This window comes from Stegodyphus dumicola, chromosome 7, assembly GCF_044657685.1.
Source record: "Stegodyphus dumicola isolate Sdum_Otavi_A_Nest chromosome 7, ASM4465768v1".
NCBI lineage: Eukaryota > Metazoa > Arthropoda > Arachnida > Araneae > Eresidae > Stegodyphus > Stegodyphus dumicola.
In genome coordinates, this window is record NC_140774.1 from 26,044,169 (window position 1) to 26,061,980 (window position 17,812).

The 17,812-nt window shown below is 31.6% G+C and overlaps 1 protein-coding gene across 3 annotated transcripts in view; it reads right to left on the minus strand.

Annotated features, from left to right (window-relative positions):
- Positions 1-2,956: 2,956 nt before the first annotated feature.
- The window catches only part of LOC118197364 (uncharacterized), a 120,402-nt gene continuing 105,546 nt past the window's right edge, over positions 2,957-17,812 (minus strand). For 2 of the 3 annotated variants that reach the window (XM_035368866.2, XM_035368864.2), the window contains exon 4: positions 10,434-10,971. In XM_035368866.2, the coding sequence (XP_035224757.1) occupies positions 10,880-10,971 (92 nt within the window). In that variant the 3' untranslated portion in view covers positions 10,434-10,879. Of the gene's footprint in view, positions 3,125-10,433; positions 10,972-17,812 lie in introns of those variants that run through there. The other variant, XM_035368865.2, reaches the window with a different exon arrangement.

The following is a 17,812-nucleotide window of genomic DNA, read 5'->3' on the forward strand; positions in this document are numbered from 1 at the left end:
TACATAAATCTGGTTCTATCTGACTGTTATACATAAATTTGGTTCTGTCTGATGTCATAGGGCAGATATCAGCATATGCATCACCTTTCTACTGAGTTGGCTTTTCATGGTAAGGATCACAAAAAGCCCTTTTCAACAATTTTATGCTTGTATTTTGAAAAAATAAATTTGTTGCTTAAGTAGTGTATTTGCTTTTAACTCTGTTTTGCATCAATGTATTCTACATTGCAAAATTTATACACACAGCAGTATATACTTTAATTACTCATTGTATCTACATTTTATTTGAAAGTGACAAATAAAAACATTTACTTTCTGTACTCAGGATTATTTCAGAGTAAAATTGTAACGGAATTATAAAATGAAATCAGCCGAAGATCATGAACTTTAGAATATTTTATTTAAATTTTTCTATATTTAATATTTAAATAATATTATACATAGTTCAGTAACCTGATTCATGCAGTACAAAGTGAATTTAGTCAGTTTGGAGGTCTTTTGAAACTGTGCCATTGTGCACTGCAAGAGTCTCCTAGTTAGTATTTCAGTATTAGCAGTTATGGTGTACTTTTTTGATCAAGGTCTAAATGCTAATGATCTTGTTCTAGAACAGGTGCTAGTGATGTAATGGATTGGGTGCCTGGAGTTTTGTTGCATGTAACATAAGTATAAACCATCTGCATGTTAATCTCTGACTATTCATCTCCTGTTTGGGCAGATACACAGTTGTAGTACTCTGCTGTAATCAACTTGATTGGCAGTTCATTCTAATGCATTTTCTCCCTCAGTTTTCATTTTTATTACATTTTGCTAAACAAATGCATGGAGTAGATAGTTAAAAGTGACATTTGCCTTTCTTTACTGATTTCTCTCTTGGGCAGGGAAAGGGGAGGACCCCATTAAATGCCATTTTAAATATACCAGCTTTTCAAGGATTAAACTTATTTCAGAAATACATTTTCTGAAGACATGCCAAGGACTTGAATATTGCACTTTTAATCTTTGTACTGCTTTTAATTTATTTTTTAGCCCAGAATTTTATCTTTATTCTTATTGTTATATTTCTGCAAAAAGTAATATTGTATGATTGTATCCAAGTTGTAGTCAGAAGAGCAAAGTTGCTCTTATCAGACTTCTACAGAATGTTATGAATACTAATTGTAGTTAATATTGTTTAACAAATATTTTATAGTTCCACTTGATTCTTTTGTGTATGTAGTGTAGTTAGTAAAACTGACAAATAGTCATTTTTGGAATATGGTGCAAGATTGCTTTTAAGCTTGTTTTTAGAAGATTATGAATAGCTTCAGTCAGTGCCTTTGGGACAATTCAAGTGATGAATTTCTATTATTATGATGTACAAAAACTATTCATTTTATTACAATGGACTCTTACTGCCTTTGATGAAAATAACTTCTGTGCTTTCTGGTAACTTTATTCTTTCAATATTGATATCAATCAATATTCTCAGCTTGATATTTTCATAAATTAAAACTGCAAATAAAAGACTTTTTTTTATTTAAAAAGTTGGTTTTTTATTTGCTTTTTTAAATTTAAGACAGACTGACTGGAGTCATAATATATCATGACCAAGAAGGCTAAATTGACACAGAACAGAAATGCAAAGTTCTGTTACAAAAATGTGGAACTGATGGAGAAATTTTGACTTCAGTTCAAATCATTGCTATAAAATATATAAAAAATGTTTTATGGTAATAATTTTTTATCAGTGTAACTGAAAATATTTTTAAATAATATTTATTAAAAAATATAAAGAAAAGCTAAAGTTGTAACTAAAGTTTTAGTCTAGTTATAAATTCAAGTTTGTGAAATTTTACTGCACTTCGATTCCGTTAAACTTCAGATTTGGAGTCCAAAAATAGAAAAGTGTATAAATGAAACATTTTATGATACTATTTGTATATAGAAATATATGTTATTTTAACATATATTTATTTATAGCATTATTTTAGTCTTTTAAGATTTTACTGCATATTATAATAAAGGTATGGAAATTATAATATTAACGGGATTATTCTCTGTAGTCTGTTGCAGTTTTGAAAATAAATTAATATGAATCATTTTGCAAAATATTACTGTGCTAAATTAGAAGTACTTTTTTAATCAGTTTGAACAACTTAAATAATTTTTTGCATGCCATAGGACTGGATTTATGGGTGATAAATTATGTGCTTTAAAATAAATTTGATTTAAATGATTGAATATAATTTTTAACTATTTTTGTCTGTTTTGATATGTACGTGTCAAAATAAGTTTAATATTTTTCATGAACTAACATTTAAACTATTCATTAATAAAATAACTTGGTATTAAATATTTTAAATTTGTTGCAGTTTTTGACATTCCTAATGCATTTAAAGGCATATTATGAGAATGCTGTTAAAACATACATGAATATATTAAAAAAAAAAAAAAAAAAGAGATGGAAAATTCACAAGCCATTCACATTAGCCTACGATGTAGTTTATAACAAATATTTCAAAGCTCAACATATAATTGTGATGAGTTTTAAAAAATGTATGATTTTTTTTTTTTATTTTTTTATTATTATTATTATTATTATTATTATTATTATTAAGAAAAGAAATTCAATATCATGGCATGTTTATTTGAACTCAAAAGTAGAATTCTTTTTCTTTTGTTTTTTACTTTTCCAATTTATTGTTTTGTAAATTTTAACAGGAAGTTTAGTTATAGAACAAGCTTTAATTCTTTTCTTTTCTATTCATTAACTTCCTTAATATATATATATATTTTCTTATGGCTTCTGAAAAGAAAATATCTTTGCTTAATCTCAGCATGGGATGCTGTAATTTCTAATTTATATTATTCATTTCATATTTATTGTTTAAATGCATAGCTCAGGTATATAAACATTTGTTCTAAATGTGATGGAAACTTTTTAACCAATGTTTAACCAATTTAACTCAATGTATAGAATACTAAGTAACTTTTATTTCAAAAATATAAATATTTACTTTGCAAAAGGAAATTGTTTCACAAAGATCATTGTGTGCAAAGGAATAACATATTCCACACACAGCTGTCTTCATCTCTCGTGGTTTCTTCATTCAAAACCAGTGGGATGCACAACTGTTACAAACTGAAACATGAATGTGTTGGTTATTAGTCAATGTAAATAAATTTGAAATATAATTGAATAAATTTGGAAAATTTCAGTTTTAAAAGCTGCATAAAGAGAAAATGAAAAATGAGTCAATCTTTATACAGGGATTTTCACAATCATTGGTCAACCAACTTCTTGTTAGTAAGCAGTTGGTTATAGACCCATGGTTCCAGCTTAAGAAATAAATCGAATGAGGAAGGCTTTTAAACTTCCTTTAGTAAATGTAAATAAAAAGTAAAATTTTTATGGACTCTTTATGACAGATGTTCCATGTTGTGCATTTTTTCTTGCTAAAAATGCACCAGACAAAGTAGGAACAAATAAGGGTAGATCAAATGTAAGTCACAGGACATACATTTGCCATGCCATTAATGGTGAACATATCGGGAATTTATTACACTCTCATAGCTTGAATTAATAGCAGTTGATTGATTGCTGTTAGTTGAGACTATTGGGGTATAATATTCTGTAAACATTTCTTCCCTTACCTTTAGGTTATGACAAAGCACACAAGGACTAATGTTAAAATTTCTGAGATGATCGAGATTTATTCTTTCTTTATCCATATAGTATTTTATACATTAAATATAGTATGCAGTATATATATATATAACTCTGCATTAGCCCTGTTGTATTGTATTAGGTAGCTGATGTCTTGGATTTTTATCATTTTAGAATCTTTTCAGTAATAACAGAGCATTTATCTTTATATCTAAATGCTTTTATATAGAAAAATATTTTTAAAAGCTTAGTTTTTCCTCTGCATATTTCCTTCATTAATTTGAGATTTCTTAAGCTGTTTTCCCATATACTACCAGTATTATGCTAAACATTTAAACAGTACTATTCTAGAAACATTTAAGTTGTAAAGTTATAACCTGTAAAGAGCATCTCTGATATCATTGTTATAAAATCATCAAATATTTAAACATTTTCATATCCTATTTAAACCAAGTAACTGCAGTTGACTGCTTTTAATTCAAACTCACACGGGTTGGGGAAAACTAGACTGTACATTGAATTATCAAACACCTTCCATAAATTCAACTTTGAAGTCGTTCTGCTGAAAATCCTCTCTTTAAAAAAAAAAAAAAAAAAAAAAAAAAACCACTTTATAAGTCTGCAAACTCATCGGCCTTGCTTGGTTATGTAAATCCACTTTTTGGCAAATTTTTTCTTTGTATATTTCTTATACATAATGATAGAGGTTGCTTTAGTCCTTGCATGCTGCTATTCTCATATATTTTTGTTCTTTAGTGAATGCTTCTTTACCTAATGAGTCCAGGTCCAGGATTCTTTGTGTTCATTATTCAGTTTTTCTTTCTTGGATCAGTCATGTAGTATTTTTTTAAAAGTAGTTTCTACTTTTGCTTTAAACATTAATTTTGTATTTCCTACCTGGAACAGTATTTTCTATTACATACATTTCAAAAATGTGAAAATTAGATTATTTTCTTTTAGAAAAAGTATTGTGGAAAAAAATTTATGATCATGGCAGAAACAGAGGATGAGTCTATTAATATATAACAGAGGCAGTGGATTGCATTACTACACAGTATATTATCAGAAGCATGTATTGTGTTGTGACGGCTAGTGGTGAGAATGGGTGAGCAGTCATGTTTTAAAGCAATTTGAAAAATTAAACAAATGTATTTATTTTTTATTTTTATTCCCCCATCTGAACTTTTTAATACAAATAGTTTGAGTTAAATGATTTTATTAACAGTTCTTAACTGACATTTTTAGAACATGAATTTATATTCAACCAGATATTCAAATTATTCGATTTTCACCCAGATTTACTGAACTTGATTGGATTAATTATCTGGATTACAGAGCTATGTGTGGAAGGAGGAGAGATGCCTTCATTGAAGACATTTAAAGGAAACTGCATTATTTTCACATCATGGTTGGAGAAAATCAAGGAAACTCCCATGCAGTGAGCCCATTCATTGGAATATGAAGCTGAGTCTAAATACCAGCGCTCAGCGGTTTTGCCGCTTTGACAGCTGGTGGGCCTTCACTGACTTTTAATTGTTCTTGACTTCTCTTAAAAAATTTGCTCATATGTGCAACAGTTGGGACTAGATATTCATTATTAATTATTTAGATTGATCATAGAATTCTTTCTGATATAAAATTTTAGTCAACATCTCCTCCCCTCCAAGTTTCAATTTTTTTTTTTTTTTTTTCAGAATTCTAAACCAGGACTGCATAATATCCTTTCTTCATTTATGCACACTGTTGTAGTGAAGTCAGGAGAACAAATAAATATATTATATATTTAGAAGTGTGTGACTGACTGAATGAATAAACGCTAAATTGATATTACAGTGCTCATGTATTCCAGTTTTGAGCAAACAGATACTTAAAAGTAAACTTTGAAAAAATCTTAGAAGATGCTCATATATTGTGAAGTAAAGTGATGAATTAAGCTTATGATATTCTTTTTGTCAAACTATTGTTCTTTCTCTCATTTTAAGATAGGATAGTTTTCAAATAATCTCAGGATATAGTGTCCCATTCAAAAGGGCTTAGTTTTTATGTGTTTCTGCTAGAGCTTAAATTGCACTGAAGCCTGGTTCCAATACTTCTTAATTTTTTAGATAAATTGTAATTTTAGCTGGAGCTCACAAAACCCAAAGTAAGAGGGCTTCGGCATTCTTTTGTGTAGCTACTAAACAATTTCAACAGAAATGTTTTAAAAAATATTAGTCTTAAAAATTGATCCTAACATCTGAATACATGCCTCTGTCGGCGACGTAAACTCATCGACAGAGGATGAGATTTTTAAGGGAAAAAAAAAGTCCTCACCCAAAAGTCAAAACTTATTCTTAGAAGTGCAATGAATTTATGAAAGCAGATAAATGTCCAAAGCTAGTGATTTCCGGCAGAAAAAGCATCTGCAGAGTTTATGGAACAATATAACCAAATACACCGAACGGAAATTGTTATTTATTCAACACCTTATGTACAGTACTCCAATTATCCGAACTCCTGCTATTGGAATCGCTTTCAGAATTTAAGAAAACAAATTAAGAGGGAAACGTAGAATGATTGGACAATGATGATTTCATACATTAAAAGGAGTAAATCTACACTTTTTAACTTCGTGTCACTGCTTGAAAACAAAGATGGAAGAATTTCAAGGAAATCAATGAAGGCAGCAACAAACAAAAGTTTAGAAGATGGCGTTTTCAAAGGGTTTTTGCAGCAATGATCTATGGGAAACCCAATCTCGGGTCCGATTCTTTGTGAAGAAGCTAAGATCTTAGCTCAGAAGCTTGGTTGCTCATCCTTTAAAGCAAGTTGCTGGATAGGAAATTTTAAGTGCAGGCACGGTGTCCGTCAAATACCATATCTAGCCATAATTTGAGTTGTAGAATCGAAACGAAAGAAAATGGTATGTTATTTCAGAAAAAGTCAGATTTGATGTCAAAATACCTATATTAGAACAGTGTTATATATAAATATAATCTATATATATCCTAAGTCGCGTTTTCGAGACACGATCAATCCAATTTGAATTTCATCAATCTGCCTAGTAGAACGGGATATAGAATTGTCTTCTTCTTTTTTTTTTTTTCCCCCACAGTTTGCATGTAAAAAAGTTATATATATAACATAATCAAAGCTGATGAGATGAAATTTAAGAGCAACAGAATTCTTCTTTAGGGAGGGAGAGAAGCCTAGTGCTGGCCTTAAAAGTCTTTATACAATTAATATTTATTTTCGCAACCGTTTGTTTTAGACATACACTCCGGTTACAAAAACATGTTAAGCGACTCAAATATTTATATTTAGGTATTTTTATAATTTAAAGAAACCTATTTAAAACATTATGTAAAACTGAACTTTCTTGTTATCCTCCGTTTTTGTAATTAATTTACATTCATATGCATATGTAATGAAAAAGACTTAATGTTGATAGCATAAAATGTTGAATCCACAATGAAAAACAAGCTTAACAGCCGATGAAGATTAAATTTCATTTTTACTTCAAATGATATTTGTGGCCAGAATTCACTTGCCAATCTAATCGTGCCTATTTCCTGAATATTTACATTTCTGATATTATTGCGATAGGAAGAGAGCAGAGAAGCAGCGTCCTAACGGCATCTGAGGTAGAAGCAAAAGTGCGCAATGATCCAGTATGGAGGTTTACCAAGAGAAGGTTTAAATTCTCAAAATTTTGAGTTCAGGTTGCGAATTAGCTACGTCATCGGCGTTACGTAAGGCATATGAGATGGACTGATCTGGAAATGACGCAGCCCAGAAAAGTTATTACTATTTTTAGAATATGGAGGAAATATCCAAATTCAGAATGATGAATTAAGAGGCTATTGGTAAATTAAATTAGAAAGCCGGTTTATATATATTTTTTATCTTACACACACACACACATACGTGTATATGTATATACATATATATACGTAAATTGAAGCCTGTACGACAAAAAAATAACCAAGATATTTGAGATGTTTAAGATAAGTTCGAATTCATGTTTAGAAGTCACACACTAACTGAAGAGCGAAATGTCTGCATCTATGTGTAAGTAAAAGTGAATATGCCTGTTCATAAAAAACATTCTGATGTTAATAGGTTAAGTGATGAGCATTGCTATGCTATATCGTGAAAAGTACTGAACACTATAATTTTTTTCAAAAGAAGGAGATACGGAACCATATAGTATTTATGCTCCAGAAAACATAGCAGACTTCAGTATTAGCACTTAACCAGCTCATAACATTAACTAAAAAATAAAAAAATGAAAAATAGTTCTAGTTTAAAGAATTTTTGTGTCATTATCATTGTAAAGTAATAAGAGTGCATAAAAATATTGTTACGAAATGCTCAGGGGCAGTAAGACAGATTCTCCGGAAAATGGCGGCCGAGCGGTAAAGTCGCTGAACACTGGTAGTTCGGTCTGAGGTTCGAATCCCGCGAACGGGCTGTCTGCATGAGCGTTTTCGTGGTGTTCCCCATATGTAATGTGCATACGAGCCAGTTTCCCTTAGAAAATCCTCCACAAAGGCATCTCTTCCCTTAGGCAGATAGCGCTAGTTGCTTTGCCATAATTAAGTACACCATACACCACCTCGGAAAATGGCAAAGGAAGACAGGGTTGCCATAGACGGAGCGAGAACAGTCCAGAACGCATTCTTACCAAATTAGCCCCAGAATGTTCTCGGAGGCAAGCCAAAAGCTATATAAACCTATCTATATGTGGAGTAGCGTTCATCGTATTATGAGTTTTATAGTGAAGAGTTTCTTGAGTGTGTTGAGCTCCGAGAGCTATCGACTGAGTATTTAGTGTTTTGCCGGAAAGCTGTCTTCTCTGTTATAGCCTGACAGTCTGAAGGCTGTGTTGCTGATTGTTTCAGCATGTTTGTCATTGTTTTTCGACTACTGTAACATTGATGTGCAATATTGTGTTTTGATTCTTTATCAAGTGTTTTCATCAATCACTCCAAATCCACAAACCCCTAGAACGCAACAATATCAATAACGAGTTTGAAAAATTTTAAATTACTTGTGTTTGCTAAAATATTGTATATATTTTAGCAAAACCTATGTAACAAATTTAGGAATTCAAGAATATCATTGAATGACATTAAAGGGGAAAATATCAACTTCAAATTCTTGTAATTTACTTTTTAACAGACCCCTCATGAAAAGTCAAAAGAGATGGCAAAAATCCCAAATTTTGAAATTAAACATCTCTGATAGTTTTTATCGAACGGTAATCAAACTATTTGCGTTTCATTTTTCAGAGTGAACATTATTAAAGGGAATGAGAGACCAAATAAAAAGTTATATAAATACTTCATTCAAATCTTGAGAAATCCGAATGGGATAAGAAAACAAAAAGAAGAAAAAAATCTTTCTTTTTCATTGAAAGTATCAGTTTATATCTTCTATGTCGTCTACAAGCTTTAATATAGTTTTCAGAAAGCATCTCCTCACATTATTGAGGGTGGCTTACACACCATAATCTTCCCACATAGATTTTAACTGTGTGGATAATAATCTACGATTTTTTAAACTCAGTCTTAAACATTTCCCGTCTTTTCATACAGAAGGTCTTTTTTACCTAAACGTGACAGTGACAAATGTTTTTTAACTACACTTACAACCTGAAGTGAAGCTTTTAGTTTTTTAAGGAATATCTTTTTGTTTCAGGCCAGCATTTTTTAGTAATACTTAGATTTTTCTTCTTAATTTCTCGTTAAAAATTTTCTATTTATCCTTTATGAGTTATTAAATAAATTTAATAAAATAAGAGTATAAAAATTAAGTATCTAAAATTAAAACAAATATTCAAAACTTTAAGGGAAAGTAACAAATGGAAATTAATGAATAAAATTAATTAAATCTAAATATTAAATTTACTACACCAGTGAAATAACGAAATATTATTAACTATTAAAATAAAATCAACCTTTTTGAAAGAAAGAAGTGTATAGAATTTATTTTAACGCTAGCGATTGTAAACATGGTGCCATTTCTTTCGTTAAATGACATGCAAGAGATTTAATTCATTTGAAAATTTATTTGCTGAAACAAAATTGCAGATTAGAAAACTTTAACCATAATCTGCCGGCAATAGATGTACAATCGGGCACTGATATATGCATACGTCCAAAAAAGAATTAAGAACTAATTATATTAAAAATATATACCATTATTACGAATCAAAACTCTATTTTTATTTGAATTATTCATACCATTATTCCTTAAAGTCGGAAGCATTTGGTAGGAAGTTATTTTCCTACAGTTGTTTTGAGACTATAAGGATGAGAGATCGTTTTTGATCAAGTTCGGAAACGCTTTTTCAAACAACAACAAGAAAAAAAAATTGAAGTAGTAATGCTCCAGAGTTCTATCTTATGGCATGTAGCCCTCCAAAATATTGCAGCCAATGTAAAAGATATAAGCAGACTTTCCAACAACTTAATCCGCAAATGGCCTTCCGAACAATTTAAGAATCGTAGGAAGTCAATGAATCTCAGATTTCAGTGGGGTACTCAATTAGGAGTTAACAAAAACGATCTCTTATTCTTATAGTCTCAGAAATAAAGTTCGTACCAAATGCTTCCGACATCAAGGAACAAACGTTGTTCCAGTTTTTGGTTGATAGCTCCACTGATCTTGATCACGGCGGAAAACGCCTGATAAACTCTTGCTAGGTCAAACATAGAATCCAAACAGAGTATTGCTAATGGTATTATTAGTTAAAAGGATATAACTGATCCTTAAAAAATAATTATGATTCCTTCGCAGATTTTGTCTGGGTAAGGATGAATTTATTTGAGTCTATAATTTTGCTGATTCGTTTCATTTTTCCTTGGCTGAATAACATATTAAAATCATTTAACAGCTTGAGAAATACATTGACTTTTTCGACCATTTACTTCTGATTTTACCCATCTCGTTGGAGTCGCATGCAGTTTGATTTACATGATATCTTGCTTCTGAACAATGAAGATATTTTCGTTCACTTGCGTGGATCACTGGATTTTAGAACACGTCAAACACCTTATAAGCAGTATATTTTATGTTTATTGTAAATATTTGAGCATTACATGAAGAAATGATTTTTAATGTCATGGTTTCATTGATATGAGGATGACAAAGATTGCTATAATATATATATATATATATATATATATATAAATGAAGCAATTCATTCATTTTTTATACCTTTCGCAAACCTCTACTGTGGGTGAATTATGCTTTTACTTCATCCAGGAAAGGTTTTCTTTTCTCTAAGACTTGTGAGAGTTCATCTATCACAACTTGTGGCATATGAAAAGCTGCATCTGTAAGAAGGAAAAAAAAAAAAAAAAAATGATAAAATATGTTGCCTAAATTTACTACAAGTGTAGTTAAGTAATGTGAAATTAAGGCATAGCAACTTAGGTAAAAATATTTCTCTATTAATGAAGTTCGTTTTCATTTGTAAGCAAATGCAGTTTTTGATACTACGTTTTTCATTTTATTAAAATTGTCAGCGAATATATTTTTTGATACTAAAGCATACTTACGATTTATTTTATATAAATAATTTAAATATAAATTTAATTAATTATGGTATATTAATTATAGATTTAATAGGATGAAAAAATATTAAATAAAAGTGCCAAATATAAAAATTATAGACTGATACGAAATAAAATTAAGATAATGATACGGACAGACATATTCCATGAACTTCATTTCATAGCATAAAATTCTTATAAAAGCTGAACATAAAAAGAGTGCTTAAAGTGGTATGGTAGAGAATGATGGAAAGAAGTACGTAAACGGAAATATTAGGATGTGAACATGAAGATGAAGTTAGGATACCTCATAATTTAAGAGAATGGAAGTATTACATTTGAAGGTGTTAAAAAATCTCATACACTCGTACTAATACTTAGGATAACCTTCCCGTGAACCTAGAACTGTAGGCATATGATGAGGCATAAGTCCACAAGTCTACGGAAGAATTTTGTAGGTAATAAACATCATACTTCCTGTTAAAGCGGTCAATTAATGTGTTCTATTCGGGAAGTGTAGGATTTGTACAGGGTTATCCAAATTAAACTTCCCCAACTCAGAGGCCTGTGCAGAGTGTTGTATGGGTCATAATGTGATGAAATTTTAGAAACAGACACTTCAGATCATGCGCTCGTAATTTATTAAAAAAAAAAAAAAAGAAAAGAAAAAAAGAAAAAAGAAAAAAAAAATTAGTACAAGAAGTTGCCGATAGGTGACGCTGCAGATCAACAAGACATTCTACACATGTTCTATATATATGTGCCGTGGTTCTCCACAATTCTTTCCATTCGCAAAGCAGTGTGTTCCCCAGCGGAACGCAGTAAGTCCACATTAATTCCACGAACATGTCGAATAATTGCGTCTTTCAGCTGTGCCAAGGTTGCTGGGTGTTCTCGGTAGACCCGATCCTTTAAAAATCCCCATAACCAAAAGTCGCATGGTGTGAGATCAGGCGAGCGGGGAGGCCAAGCTGTAGGGAAACAGCGACTTATCACACGTGCATCGGTAAAAGTTGCCCGTAACATCTGTTGAACGCCACGAAGAATATGGGGAGGTGCACCATCCTGCATAAATATCGTGTCCTGGAGGTGGTCACGTTGTTGCAGTTCAGGGATCACAAACGTCGTCAACATGTCCTGATGCCGTTTTCCTGTGACAGAGCAGGTTTTGAACCCTGTTGGAGTCACCTCTTCAAAAAAAAAAAAAAAAAAAAAAAAAAAAGGCCCAATGACGAATGTTGCAGTGAAACCCCACCATAGAGTAACCTTTGGAGGGTTCAAGGGCACTTGATGGATTGCGCGCGGGTTTTCACTTGCCCAAATGCGGCAGTTGTGCGTATTCACTTGACCATTCAGGTGAAAATGGGCCTCATCCGTCCAAAGGATGTTCCACGGCCAAGCAGCATCGACTTCCATTCTGGCAAGGAACTGCAACGCAAATGTTTCCCGAACTATAGGATCCCCGTCGGACAGCTGATGACGACTATGGATTTTGTAGGGAAAATAACCGAGGATTCGACGCATCACACGCCAGACGGTCGTGACAACACCATGTGGCGATTGGCTAGTGGGATTCACGACCGCCAAAGCAACGTCCTCTACACGTGCAGATTCCACAACCTGTCGTCCTCTACCTGGTAAAATTCCCAGCTGTCCCGTTCTTTCGAACTTCTTAATCATGTCTCGTAGAGCGCGTGGTGTCATTAGTCCTCGGGGTAAGATCTTCAGCCGACGGAATGCTCTTATCGCACCACAGGAGTTTTCGTCATTCTGGTAGAAAAGTTTCACTAACAGATCTTTGTCTTTCAAAGTCGCCATTGTGCATCAGCGAGCTGGAAAATTGTGTATCAGGAGCTACAAAAGTGGAAGACGAGCCTGTGCAAGGCCTGTCTTCCACTTTTGTAGGACTCGTCTTTTGGATACGTTGCGCAGAAGCTTTATTTCTGCAAATCACGTTGCTGCAATATGCACCTTACTAGTGTTACAGCGCCACCTATCGACAACTTCTTGTACTAATTTTTTTTGTGCAATAAATGTCGAGCGCATGATCTGAAGTGTCTGTTTTTAAAATTTCATCACATTATGACCCATACAACACTCTGCACAGGCCTCTGAGTTGGGGAAGTTTAATTTGGATAACCCTGTATATCCTGCAGCATGTTGAATGACATCTCAGATGTGTTCGATAAAGTTGAGATCTGGTGGTTTTGGCCATGGCATGATTTCAGACCGAGAAGAATGTTCCTCTAACCATAATTTGGCATTTCTTGATTTGTGTGGTTTCGTATTATTCTGTTGGAAAAAAACAAGTCCATCAAAACGAGTGCAAGGCATGAATGACTGTAACTCATCAGAAAGGTTATGCATTTAGCATTCACACGTAAAATTATTTAAGGCTCCAAACAAGCTAAACAGCTATTCCATTACGAAGCCATTATTGCTTATACAGTTCCATACTGACGTATAGAGCCAGGATTCGTAAGTATCTGCATAAAGAGATACTAAGATCTGTATGAAACTATTAGAAACGTGACTGATCAAACCAGGTTATTCGTTTCCAGTCGTCAGCTGTCTGAATTACCAAGCCCAGGTAAACCGCATAATTAATTCTATGTCGTCCATTCGTCAAAGGTAATGTTTCGCATTCTTTACCCCGATGTTTGTTGAGGTCCCTATATTGAATATCGAAGTCATTTGAGACAGTATTATAGCCGTATCCTATGAAATGATTTGTGCCCGATAATGCTGGAGATCTGAAACGTTCCATAGGTGTCTATCACTTTATACACGCACTGGTGGACGATGCCAATGACATGCATAGTTAACATTGTATTCTGCATAGCCTTACTAGTGCCAAGTTTTCAGGCACTTCAGCTTTGCAATATATTAGAAAAGGCGAATGTGTGTGTTCTGGACGCAGTGTTCAAGTTTACATAGAATTAAGTATTACCATAACTTATTTAATATTTGCTATACTCTTTATATTTTGGATGTAAATTGATGAAAATATCCAATTGATTTGCTCCGGATATCTTGACCTGTAAAAACTGGTATTTGCAGTTGGGAAGGAGGTTTCAAATATTTGTTCATTTACTTATTTATTTATTTTGCTTTTCAGGTACATTTATTCGCAAAGTTTATACGACCTATTAACACACAAAAATTCTAATTCAGTATCTCGAAACATTTGAAAATATCAAACTGTTCAATTAAATTATTATTATTATTATTATTATTATTATTATTATTATTATTTTGTTTCGAAGTTGTGAATGGCACGATTTATAAAGCATCTCAAAACAATGGAAAATATCGAAAAGTTTAATTTAATTATGTTTTTTGTTTTGAAGTTGCGAATGACACGATTTATAAAGCAACTGAATATAAATCCCAAGTTTTAAAACTTTATAATTTTGGAAAAAAAGGTAAGATTATTTTTTTATATATTTAAAATTGTGAATATTAAAATTTCAATAATGCGATCCATAGAATGTTATAAGCCTTTTTATTATGATCTGCATTCTTTGAACTGTGAACTGTTTTAAAATATTATGAGATGGATGAGTTTTAAGGCATTGGATTATCTACCTTAGTTATTGTTCACTTCAGTTATTGTTTGTTATTACTTTAGCTATTGTTCCTAGCACTAACAGAAACATCAGCATTTAGTTAATATGATTTAGAAAAGCGAAGAGAAAAAAAGTTTGTGTAGCGTGGACGTGTAGCTGCAGCTGGCTGTATTCCAAAAATAATGATTACATGCTTTCTTATTTAGTAAAAAGAAAGGCTCAAAAAAAGAACTTCAATAATACTTTTCATTTTAAATATTTTGGTTCTTCTTCCTCCTTCCAAATCCTAAAGTAAAAAAATCTGATGTGTACACCACATGACTTCCCTGTACGGGATATTAAATTATACGCATTTTTTCTTGCATTTCATTTAAACTTATCGGATTGAATTAAATCTACTTCGCCGACAGCGCATAAACCACAATACAATAAATGCACTCTTTAAAATTCACTCTATTTTTTTACCATAGCGACACTCTGGCGCTAGATTCACTTAACAGCGTTATATTTCGCTCATATTATAACTCAGAATGCACAAAATTTATATCATTTAAAGAATTATCCAATCGTTGCCACATGTTCTATATTCAAATACTATAATAGAGCTAGAACGACGTATAAATGAAATTAAGCAAACAAAACAAATAAGAAACAGTTTTTTACAAACGATTGAGTGCTCCTCATTCAATTTATTCAGTTCTCACTTCGCGACAAGGCAAAAATACATAAAAAGTCAAAATATCTGTTTTAAAAATTACGAAGTAAATCTTAAACACTTATTTCCTCGAAAAAATTCCAGAAAGGATTAAGTATGATTTAATTCGCAAGAATAAATGAAGGCGTTGTCTTTATTGTTGCGAAGCTAAGTTTCTCTAGATTGGCAACAAATCCACTATTCTGCTGTTTCAAATCTAAACAAGCAATGGCCGCCATCAAAAACATTATTAGGCTTAGCGGCACTTAAACAACTTTAAAATTGGCATAAAAATCTTAACAGGAAGATAAGAACAACATAATTCAATCATTTTTAAAGCAAAAAATGTACAATTTACAAACATATAAGAGTAAAGAAACTGAGATCACTGAGCCGGGTAACAGAGTGGATATATATATAAATATATTTATATACGTTTGGCGCGGCCGATTGCAACCAAAATACGAGGTGCACATCTACATGTTACAGTAGTCCTATATACAAAAGTTCAACGTTCTGAGGCTACTCGTTTTTGAGTTATGCGAGATACGCACGTACCTACATACGTTCGTACGGACGCCACGAAAAATTAACTTCAGAATTCATTTTAAAGCAGTTTTTTAATTTTTTTGGAGGAAAAGAGTCTTTTATTCTGTCCTTATGTACAGATATCACGCAAAAACATCGTTAAATTTCATTCAATAGCGGTCAAAATGGATATTTTCGTTGAAATATGCTGCCTGAAACTTTTCGCTATTGCAATACTTCGTTTTTACTTCGTAGAAGGAAATAAAAAAATATTTAACCTCTACACCACTTGAGGGGAAAAACATTAAAAAAAAGATTCTTTAAAAATATGCATATGTACTTAAGAAATGAAAAGAAGTAAATGTTTCATTTTAAACCACTACAGACGCAGTCAGCTGACCAGTGTTAAAATGAGAGTAATCAAAAACAATCTGAGAGAGATCATTGAGCAGCTCCAAAAATTGTAGTTCTCTTAGTGCGCTTGACAAGTTAACATCAATCTTAACACATAAAAATTTTTTTTTCGAGACAAATATTGGCGATTGAAACATTCGAGACAAATATTAGTGACATTAGTGATTGAAAACAAGAGCTAAACGTTGTACAGGACAAAGGTACGCTGGAACGATCATTTTAATTTTAATATGTTGTGTACGTTAGAGAATCGGGAGCTTGCGAGTGTCTTAGTAATAACAATGTAAAATGACTGAAAGCACACGAGTATTTGAAAAATTTCAACATGTTTCTGTAAAGTACTGAAGAGTAAAAAAATATTGCAAAGCACATTCTGAATATTAGTACCTCCTTGTACTTCGTTTTAGATTTATTTTTTATTTAAAAGAAAAGGGGTTGAAAGATTTAAATGTGGGTACTTACTATAAGAGCTTTCAGTTGAATCTTATTTGGTGTTTCCTCCGTATTGTTTAATGTATTAAGAAATAACAGAAATTTATCCGCATTATTATTTATATTTATATACATTCGTTTATATACTAATACAAAATTTATATGTGTAAAGGTATAATTACAGTATAGTGAAAAGATTATTTTGTTAATTATAAAATGCATTGTAGTACATAGTTATTAGTTCGAATTTGAGAATGCAGTATTTCTACATTTGAATATTTAACAGATATTATTAAAAATTTCTGAAATTAAGGAATTAGTTAACTGAAAGTATTAAAATTTATTGCTTTTACTTTTTCTAAAATAATTTATACCTGAAGAGTTTTAAAAGAACAGACAACATGAAAACGATTAAGAGTTAAAAATAATTTCTTATTCTTATCATCTTTAGAAAATTAGCTCGATAAATTTTTCAGTTAAGATAAAGCATGGCTGGCTGGACTAAAATCACGTGATAAAATTATGCTTGTTTTCTTTCCTTGTATCATCGAAATCTGAATAGTGTTAACATTTCTTATCACTAGAATAATAAAGTGGAGGGTTTATTTTCTCAGTAGAAGAAAATAGACTGTGAGACAATCAGATATTGTTTTAAAGATATTGAAAATATTTTAATTGGCTTCTTTTGCTTTTATAATGTAAAAAGTTATGTAAACATTGTAAGGATTCAGAATGTCTTATGGTCTTTTTGGTTAAATTGTTCTTTTTTTTTTCCCTGAAAAGTAAAAATATTACTTTGTTATATGGCATGGTAGCATTTAAAAAGTTTCTAGAATTAGAAGGAAAACAATTCTACAATTGATAAAAAAAGAAAGCACATCCATTAAGTATTTGTACATAAAAAGTTAAATTTAAGTATGAACTGTCGTATAGAGTATAGAGACTGATTTGTAGGGATATGTTCTATGGGCGATCGTCACTGACA